General features: G+C 38.4%; 1 protein-coding gene across 1 annotated transcript; it reads right to left on the reverse strand.

The window, feature by feature from the left end:
* Window positions 1-852: 852 nt before the first annotated feature.
* Window positions 853-10031, reverse strand: PRPF38B (pre-mRNA processing factor 38B). The gene is made up of 6 exons (XM_006865980.1): window positions 9480-10031; window positions 6298-6366; window positions 5796-5947; window positions 5658-5718; window positions 3397-3620; window positions 853-2941 (listed from the first exon to the last, which is right to left on the reverse strand). The coding sequence occupies exons 1-6, from the start codon at window positions 9756-9758 to the stop codon at window positions 2083-2085; spliced, it is 1644 nt and encodes a 547-aa protein (XP_006866042.1). The 5' UTR covers window positions 9759-10031; the 3' UTR covers window positions 853-2082.
* Window positions 10032-10359: the final 328 nt, after the last annotated feature.

Below are 10359 nucleotides of genomic sequence, written 5' to 3' on the forward strand. Positions count from 1 at the left end.
GAATCCCTATATAGGGTCGTTATGAGTCTGACCAAATGGACAGCACTTTAATAAATGTCAAGGACATTTAATGGTGTTCACATTGGGCTGCTATCACAAAATCAGCAGTTTGAATCCACCAGCTGTCCTGCAGGAGAAAGATGTGACTTTCTATTCTGATAAAGATTTACAGTCTCAGAAACCGTATATAGGATAGCCATGAATCAAAACCAACTCCACACTACACGGCAGCACACAGATGCTCAATTCCAACAGCAAGATGACTTAGCCTCTTTAAAAAACACATAACACATTATTTTTATAGAGACTCCTTTTTTGTTGAGGCTTTTCAGCACTGGAGTAAAGTATGTTAACCTGTATGTAGAGAACTCTGGCAGGTGTACTTATTTTCCATGCCATATAATTCTTACAATGTGGCCTGTGTGCACTCATAAATTGACCAATAAACTTAATGAGATAAATGAAATGTCATTAACGGTAAACCAGAAAGATCACTAGATTGACTAATACTTTTATTCCTGGCATTGACTGAGCAAAACTACTTTAGGCTTCTATTTTGTTTAAAATGAATCAGATGAGTTATCTTACAAGAGTTCCCTCAAGTCCAAATTTTGAATCTAAGGTATAATCGAAGTGAAAAATTATCTTACTAAGCACTCTGACATGAAACTAATTACTCTAGTGCCACACCAACAGACAGAACTGCCATTAGGAACTCTCATGAGGATTATCACATACGTCCAGCTCTGATCTACCTTTAAAATTCACTGTCAATACAAAGTGCCACTCTGATATTATTTTATCACTTTCCACAAGAAAAATACTGTTAATTTGGAGATAAAATACTATTTTTAAAAAATGTTAACAAACAGGGGAAAAGCCAACACCCAGAATAAAGGATTTAATCCAGCGTTTATTCCACACTCATGATGGTTCTCTGTAATCAGAATACAAGTCATAAGAACAATCTATCAAATAATTTGCTGATAGTCTTAAATAATGCAGGATAGCATTACTCTTTAATATTTCTCTGTTCTAGATTAAGTTTAAAAACTCAAACAGCAGTCTTCATTATCAATAAAAAAAGTTTTGAATTTTAAAAAAAGGACATTATCAAGCTATTTCATAATTTAAGTATTTTCCATTTATAAAAACGCTTTGGAAGCTTGAGGCTTGAATCTTTTTCTACTCACCTGTCCCACCCTCTGCAAATTTCATGTTAGTATAGATAAGGTTGCTGCAAGAATGCTAGGCTTTAGACATTAATTTTTTTTCTTTAATATAGTATTTTAAAATCTGAAAATTCAAGGGAAAAAAAGATCACGTCATGTATCTTTTCAAATAAAAAAGGAAAGCTAAGTGAATAAATTTTAGGCATACTAACAATGTCCCTTTGAGGTAGAATGCTAAAAGGACTTTTGATCAAATCACAGCCTAATTTAAACCTCTGCACCAGAAACTAAATTTTCTTAAATTCTCTCTAAAGATAACTGTGGTGAATATAAGTGTAACATAGTAACAAGAGTCTTCCAAGATAATATACAGTGGACAAGAATGTTAATCCTACAAATGCTGCCTTCGTGTACACTGAATGCACAGATAATTCTCCTATAATACACATCCAAGATTCATTCTCAAAATCTTTAGCATTCTATTACGAAAAGCACAGCCATGCTAACTTCATTACACAAACCATAATCCCACACCTACAAAACAAAAATAGAATTAGTGGCAGTTTATTGCCTTATACAAATTTAACCAACATGGCAACCATGCCAAAGGAATTAAAACATTTTCAGGACGTATGTACAGACTGTACATTTAAAAAGTAACAAAAACAAACATTAAGAATGCAAGAACAACCTGTGCAGCATGTGTCAAACTCAACAATTAGGTGAAAACATCAATGCAATAAATGGGATTACAAAGGCACTTCCCTACACAAAAGAGGAACTGAAAATGCAGCCTAAAAGGATCTTCAAGAGTGTGTAACTACCGCACAATCTCAACTCAGGGGGAGAAAAAGCAGATTTAATCAAACATTTTTAGGATTCAATGTGATCCACTTTTACAAAAAAATTTTCACAGAGTCTCATCTTTGTTTTTGTGTTGTTTTTCTTGGCTCTCTCGTTCTATACTTTGGCTCCTTCGCCGATCGTATTTGTCTGGCTGGTCCTTATTATCACTGTGATCTCGTTTGTGGGAACGTTCTTTGCTTCTGCTACGCTTTCTAGATTTTTCTTTGCTGGGGCTATATTCCCGTTTTTTTGACTTTTCAATACTGTCAGTTCTTCCTTGACTGCCACTTCTACTTCGTTTATTTGACTTTTCTTTACTTTCATTTTTATGTTTACTTGATTTTTCTTTGCTCCTGCTTCTACTTCGCTTTCCTGCATTTCTACTTCTGCTCCTACTTCTATGTTTCCTCTCTCTACTTCTACTTCTACTGTGTTTTTTCTCTTTCTTGGAATCTTTTTTGTCATCCCTGTGCCGCCTCTCATCTTTGTCATCTTTATGTTTCTTCTCTTCTACCTCACCTCTACTTCGCCGCTCCTTGGACCGTTCTCTTGATCGTTCTCGCTCCTTCTCTCGGTCGTTCCCCCTTTCCTTATCATAGTCACGGTCTCGTCTTCTACCTCTCTCATTTTCTTTCTCTCTTTCTCGATCTCTATCCCTTCTATCCCCTTTCCTATCACGACTCCGACTACGACTTCTATGCCTTTCCCTACTCCTGCTACGCCTGCGCTCTAACCCCCGATCAATACTTCTAGATCTTCGCCTTTCTTTCTCCCTTTCTTTGGCTTCACGTTCTAGTCGTTGGCGTTCTTTCTCTCTTTCTAATTCTCTGTCAAAACTAGAAGAACCATGGCCCTCTCGATGATGGCTTCTACTTCTTGATCTTCTTGGGGACCTCCGTGGACTCAGTGATCTTCTTGGTGACCTAAGAAAATATCAATGGATAAAATGTATTGTAAAAATTTAATTTTCATCAGTGTTCTTTTTTCAGGTCTCTAGTTGACATACTTAGCGTAGTGGTTACAAATCGGGCTGCGAACCTTAAGGTCAGCGGTTTGAAACTACCAGCCGCTCCGCGGGAGAAAGATGAGGCTTTCTACTCCCGTAAAGATTTACACCCTCGGAAACCCTGTACAGGGTTGCTATGGGTCAGAACCGACTCGACGGCACTTAACAACAACAACAACAGTTGACATACATATCAAGAATAATTAAAGCAAAAAAATCTGCTTATTCTTATTTACAGATGTTTAATTTTAGTCATGGGGACAAAGTGGCAAACTTAAAAATGAATAAACAGAATTTCCTATTAATTTACAAAGAACTGTTAACTTTGAATTAGCATATTTGAAAAATAAGTACAACCAAGAGTTATATTACCGTGAACGCCTGCGTTCAACATGTCTGTCTATTTCCTCGGCACCTTCCTTTCCATCTTTCTTGATTTTCCTAGGTCGGGTTTTAATCTGTTGATCAATATTCTTCTGAACTGGAACTGGAATTCTTGGAAACAAGGTAGAAAACCACTCCAGTTTTGTGAGAAAAGATCGTAGCATTTCTCCAATGGTCATTACACAGCCTCCACCAGCCTTCACATCTAGGTCCTACAGAAACACAAAAGACACCCTAGTCGTCAAAAAGAGCATCCCAAATATATGCATGAATACTATAAAAATATTACCATCTTTGGAATTTCTTATAAAAAAATTGTAACAGAAAAATTTCAATTTGTGTACCAAACTAATCTGGTAATGAATGATACAGAGAAATACTTGGGCTTAGTGTGTGCATGCAGGTGAGAACAAACCCTGCAGCCTCATGGGCATAAAGGGAACTGATCTCACTCAATTAACAAGACTAAGAAAAAAGCCCCTTATATGACTCAGCTATGTGGAACAATCGACTTAAATTCACATTCCACATACCTATTTCTGTGGACATCTGCACACATCACACCTAGCACTGTAACCTAGCTACACATCAACTACTTCAGACAATTCCTGTCTAAAGGTAATCTTTTAACAGCTCTAATATCAAATGAAGCCCTAATAAACTGGAAGCAATAGCAAACCAACTGCCATGAAGCAGTGAGGTTTCTAATTTAGAGTTATGTAGAAAATAAATAAATGAACAAATAATTGGAAACGCATAATCCATGATGACCATTGTCTCTGAAAAGGGTCATTACCGCATGAAGGCCTTCTTGCTATGCCCTCTCACAGCTCAGGACATGTTAGTCAGCTATTGTCAGTCCCAAACCTATAGTGCAAGCACACAAGGAAAGTGAGATTTGTTATCTAAACAGGAAAACAAGAGCTATAGGTAAAACTGCTTGCACTCACACACATTTAAGTGTTCAGATATACAGTATTTCCAAATATAATCGCTGCAGATATCTAAGGAAGAAAACAATACGTTAGCTTAAATAGAGGACCTCATGCTTGTAAACACAATAAAAAACAGATTAGAAGCATTCAGAAATAAACCTAATATACCACCACTTATAAAAAGGGACATGCTTTTTTAAAAGTTAGAAGGGAGAACTTCAGTTTTGAACTCAAAATAAAAACAAAAAGAGAAAAGTAACTTTACAGATTGTGAATATCACCTAACACAAGCACTTTTTACTTCTGTTATTAAATGACTCAGTAAAAATATGCTAAAAAATGCAGAGAAAAACTGAGTGAGATGTTTGTTTAGGTGAGTACTTAACAGCAAAAGCATGACAAAGATTTCCATGAGAAGTACACTTTTTAATTCAACAAATTCTTGTGAATATTTAAAAAAATATATGACTACTAAAACAAAGTACATGAAGTTTGCTTTGCAACCTTTAAATATAAAGCAGTTATGGGGATAGTTGTATGAACAAAAAAATATAGTCCACTAGTCAGTAAGTACTTTTTGAGATCTTGGACTTTACTACGTAAATGATTTAAATCTAACACAGTAGGTTTTCCAAAGTTAACTTTGTCAACAACTATAGTAAGCTCAACCTTGGTAAGCTTGAACAGCATATTAAATTTAGATTTAAGTCTACACTACTAATTTTATGAAAAAAAAAAAATCCTTTTAACTTTCTAAATATGTATAGTATACTAGAAGTAAAAAGCTAGAGTTAAAATATTTGTTTTCTCACCTTTGAATAAGTCGTCTAAGGTCTCAGCCTATTTTAAGCCCCACCCAACTCTTCGATTCTGTACTTCCATGCAAGTGAGAATATTGATATTTGAAAGAAGAGGATAAAGAACTAAAAGTTCCAGAAGAAAAAAGCTTTTAGTATTCTCTGTCTATAACTTATCATCTTGATCTTGAGGAGGGCCCACCTTAAAAAGTTACCATCAAATGTATAAATAAGGATCAAGATATGATACAAAGAATACAATTAGGAAGCAAAACTTTAGGAAGAGAAACTTTAACAGTTGCCAAAATACATCTAAACAATTTAAAAAATAAACCTTTAGAAATTTAACCTAAGACCCGTAAAATCTGCCAACTCTTAGTAATTATTAGTTCCAAAAACATTTTCCTGAAATAAATTTACATAAAATCATAAAATACATTGAACATTCAATAAATAAAAATTATTGCAAACATGAGAGTAATCAGAAGAAAACTAATTATTACCCTTGTTGACATACCTCTTCATCATCAAGGAAGGATTCAAACCAGTCCCATAGATCTGTAGGGGGCTGTGTGTACCTAGAATTACAAAGGACTAGTAAGTATGTATGTTTTAAAACGAAATGTTGACTGGAAACAAATAAACGCATGCTCACCTTATATACATAAATCCAAGAGCTCTAATATATGGAGAGTCTGTGTGTGTTATAAGACCCATCACTTGTTTACGAGTTAACTTCAAAGTAAATAATTTGTATAACAAGCAAAAAGCTGTAGAAACAATTCCTCCTGTTCCAACACCTCGAACCTTTAGGAGAAACAGAGATTAAGTAGTAAAATAGTTAAGAGACAGTGCCAATTGATCAATCCCGTCAGGTATCTAATAACAAATCATACTCTTATAACCAAGACTATGCATAAAGCAGGAACAACACTGGACTGTTAACTGCAAAATTGGCACTTCAAACCCACCAGCTGCTCCTCAGAAACCCTATACAAGGTTGCTATGAGTGGGCACTGACTCAAAGGCACTTAACAACAACCCTATCCTCTAGACACTTAAAAGTAATTGACAACAGATTAAGACCTTTAGTTTTTTAGAATATAACTAGTTGTCAGACACTTTAAAAACTTAAAAAGGCACGTACTTCTACTTACCCCTCCGCACATCCCTGTCTGGCCTGCAGTTTTCCTGCTTCCTTTCTCCCATGGTTCAACATGAGTAACCTGAAAATAGAAAAGATGACCAAAACAAACAGTCTTACATTGTATTTTTTTCTTAAGAGTCTGATTTAAGTAAAATCCTAGTCCATACTAGAGCCGCTCTTCCAAAAGTTTGGAAGTTGAAAATTTTGGCATATGCATATAGTCTTGCTTACTCACATTCAGTAAACCAACTTGGAAAAACTGTTTAGAAAAACTATTTAAAGAGCAGCAATAAATCTATTATGACTTAACAAAACTTCAACAGCTTTACAAAACAAAATTTCTTTGTAGAGAGCTTGACACTTTTATATGTAGGAACAAAGAAAATTTTGGTAGGCAATCAATTAAGTTTACCTTAGTGAAATATGAGCATATGAAAAATAACATAGTTTACTAATTCCATACATTAAATTATAGATATTATAATATACTTCAAAGATGGAACCCTGAAACAAACACAAAACTTACATGACTTTTTGTTACTATTTATCCTAGTCTCTGTATGCTGCTACAGTAAAAAATTACATGAGGTAGATATATTTACTATATTAAAAATAAAAAGTTTGTAGAAAAATGGAACAAACCAATAATGGAACTTTCCTCTGAAAAATTTGAAGCCTCTTAGTATGTATTACACGTTCAGGTTCCCATATTACTCAAGCAAAGCTGAACCATATTTTCAAACTGCTACTAAGTATCTCCAGTCTCATATACTTGTGGAAAAATGCTTGACCACACTTCAACTTTGTATCTTTTTGTGAGTTTGATAAAAATACTCATTTTAAAATGGACTTAAGACTCCAACTTAATTTTCTGGGGAAAAATAACACCTTTAATAGCTTAATTTATAATGCTTAAAAAAAAAAAGCTCCATTATGAAATTAAAATGACTTGAAGCATGCTAAAACAGTAATTATTTCTGATGTAAAATTATGCACAACTGTTTGTTAATAATTTCATGATCAGTTATGTTTATTACTGATTAAAGATGAAATTACAAAGCCTACATCTACAGTAATCATTTCTGCCATTAATCAATTCATAATCCATTTTCAATTATGTAAACCAAGGCAAAATTTCCAAGACTATAAACTAAGCATGAATACTCTTTATACGAAGCATAATCAATGATACAGTATCATGTTTGCTAAAATGGGCACCCTATAAAAACCACATACGTCTATCTAAAAATAGCAAAGAGTGAGAATATTAGCTCTAAAACAAATATAATCTAGGAAGATCTTTTGGAAAGGTAAGAGTCATTTTTATTTCTAAGCTTAAAAAACAAAAGCAAAATAATGCCATTCTTTATTTCCACCCACCCATGGTTACATTTTAGAGTTTTCAGTGGCTCTAGTCAGAAGAGCATGTATTTAAAATCTAAACACTATATTCTTTTGCTCAGCACTGCTTTACTGTTCTTTCCTCCAGTTTGCTGTATAAGACATTTCAATTCCTTAAATTAGGCTAGCCAAAATAAGAGGTGAATGCAATACAAAGTTAGATCACAATCAGAGGCCCACGTTATTATTTGTTCTAGTTTCCTGGAAAACAAAACTGGGTCCTTTGAGTTTCAAAATACAATGTTTGAAATTTGAAATAGAGCTTTTCCTCTCTCACATTAACCTTTGCCTGTTCTAAATCAGAGTCTGCAGCAAAAAGCACGATTTTCAAATATTTAAAAGTTTACTGCTTAGATAAAATTAAGGATTAGTTTTATTCTCCATACTGTGTGCATTCTGGAAAATGGTCTTACATTTTAAAAGCTTAAATAAAAAACAACTAGCTCGTAGTACTACAGTTAGATCTACAAAGTACTCTTGCCAGACACCAAATATAGTGAGGCACTGTGGGATGAACCACAAGGTTGGTGGTTCCAGCTCACCAGGGCTCCTGGAAAACCCTAACCAGTGTTGCTATGGGTCGGAAATGACTCACTGGCAGGCAACAACAACATATACTCAAAGTTCAACTGTATTCCTCAAGGTATGATTTCAATGAAAAGATTTTATGTTTCAGTATTTTTCAATAAGTTAGTTACTTAAGTGAGAAAGAGGGCATAACAACCTAAAAACAAATAAAAAAAAGTTTCTTCTTTTTAACACCTCTACCAATATGTCGAGGTCACAGAAAACAGTGGTCTTTGTCAAGTGTTCCAAGTGTCAATATAGCTAAAGCAAACTCTATAAAACTACGGTATTTTCAGGGAAGTGGAAAATGCCTACCTAGTTGGTGAGGAAAAGACCAAAACCAATGGCCAGAGGGTGGGAGAAATCTCATTAGCCATTCATGTAACCAGGGAAATGCATTTATGGCGATTGAGCATGATTAACAGTGCATACCTCTACCTGCGACCCTGGGCTGCTCCGAGCCTCGCTGCAAGACTGAGTCAATCCTGCTAACGAAACAAGAACTGAGACAAGAGTGCAGTGAGGAGGCGCCAGGTGAGCTCCCCTGCACAGCCAAGCCAGCACCGACCCTGCCGCAGAAGCCCAGGGCCCAGATCGTTCTCATTAGGCCCAACGCACAGGTGGCTGAGACGGCTTTCTCCTGACTTCCTGCTGGGAAAATGTCCAGGCCTTTCTGCACACCACTTGCACCTCTCCACCCTCAACCCTCCCGGCCCGTCCGAGACACGCACTGACCATTTCCCTGTCTGGATCGGACAGTGAGTACCAACAACACGAGGCCAACACTGAAGTCACCACACGCCCAGGCCCAGGGTGAGAGGGAGATGCACCAACAAGTTGGTGCTGAGTAGTAGATCCACTTCAAAAAGAATCATTTTAAAGCTGTAAACTGGAGAGGCTTGTGTTACTCTTTTTTCCTCTGCCCCATCCCTCTTGCCCAAGTCCCCCAAAAGGGCAGGCAGCAGGTAGGGGGAGAAAAATCGACCTACAGTGGCGGACTCTCCCGGCCCTAAAAGTCTGAAAAAAGGAAGCGGGTGGACGGCCCCAGTAAACGACCCTTCTTTAACAGACGACAGGCCATGGTTCCTCATTAGCTCGACTTTCCCAGACCCACAAATCCTTCTCAGATCTCGAGGGGGGGGGTGGTCGCCTCCGCCCGTTCCTCCATCCTCCCCTCGTCCAAACTCATTATTCCACCCCCCGCAAGGGCCTCGATGCTCGTACCTTAAAGTAGATCTCGTCTACCACTTCGTGGTAGGTCTTGAGCTCGTAGAGCTGTACTTTGAAGTAAGGCGACGACAGGATGTTGGTCAGGATCATGGGGTTGAGGTTCATGGTCTTCTCGTTGCCCCAGAGCGGCAGCACATTGCCCTGCTTGCCCGAGATGGCCGGCTTGGTGACGCCGCCGCCGCCGCCGCACTGCTGCTGTTGCTGAACCGCGGCTGCGGCCGCCTGGTGCTGCGGGTGCGAGTTGCCTGTCAGCGCGGGGCTGTTGTTGGCCATGTTGCGGCGGAAGGAGGGAAGGAGAAGGGAGGGGGGAGGGGGCCAAGCTCGATCAAGCTCTTCGGGACAACGGTCCAGGACCCTACTCCATGGAACGCCGTCAGGAGAGGGGGCCCCCTGGCTGTGCCCCAACCGGGTGAGAGAGGCAACCGGGGCGCCGACAAATGGGCCCAGGCCGAGAGCAGACGCAGAGATGCAGGCCGCAAGAACTCCCGGCAGAAATTGAGCCGGAGACCAGGGAGCGCGATCTCTTCCGCCAACTGCCCCTGGGAACAAGATGGCGGGCTCGACGGATGTGACGCCACACGCCCCAGAGTTCCAAGCTGAGACGATGACCAATCAGAAACGTCCGAGTGGGTTGGAAATTCCTCTTCCTAGTAATCGCGCCTCCGCACGTTCTACGGGCGCTGCCTTTCGAGCTGTGGCCTCCCACCTTTATCTTTCTGCGTAATAGACCCAATTTATCTGTTTTTGTATTTGGACTGGGCCCGAGTTCCCCCCACAATAACCAAGCAGGAAAGGATTTGCATGGCCGCTGTGTGCTTGCAAATTCGTGACTCTGATTCCCGCGGAGTATCCGAGAGGGTCTTCTATAGACTAA

This window comes from Chrysochloris asiatica, unplaced genomic scaffold, assembly GCF_000296735.1.
Source record: "Chrysochloris asiatica unplaced genomic scaffold, ChrAsi1.0 scaffold00085, whole genome shotgun sequence".
Classification (NCBI taxonomy): Eukaryota; Metazoa; Chordata; class Mammalia; order Afrosoricida; family Chrysochloridae; genus Chrysochloris; species Chrysochloris asiatica.

Bases quoted from the DNA above. Each gene is read 5' to 3' on its own strand.
- PRPF38B (XM_006865980.1), bottom strand. From the start codon at position 9,758: ATGGCCAACAACAGCCCCGCGCTGACAGGCAACTCGCACCCGCAGCAC. The intron at 6,367-9,479 runs GTACGAGCATCG...TTCTATTTTCAG, and splicing joins TAGACGAGATCTACTTTAAG to GTTACTCATGTTGAACCATG. The intron at 2,942-3,396 runs GTAATATAACTC...ATATTTTCTTAG, and splicing joins GTTGAACGCAGGCGTTCACG to GTCACCAAGAAGATCACTGA.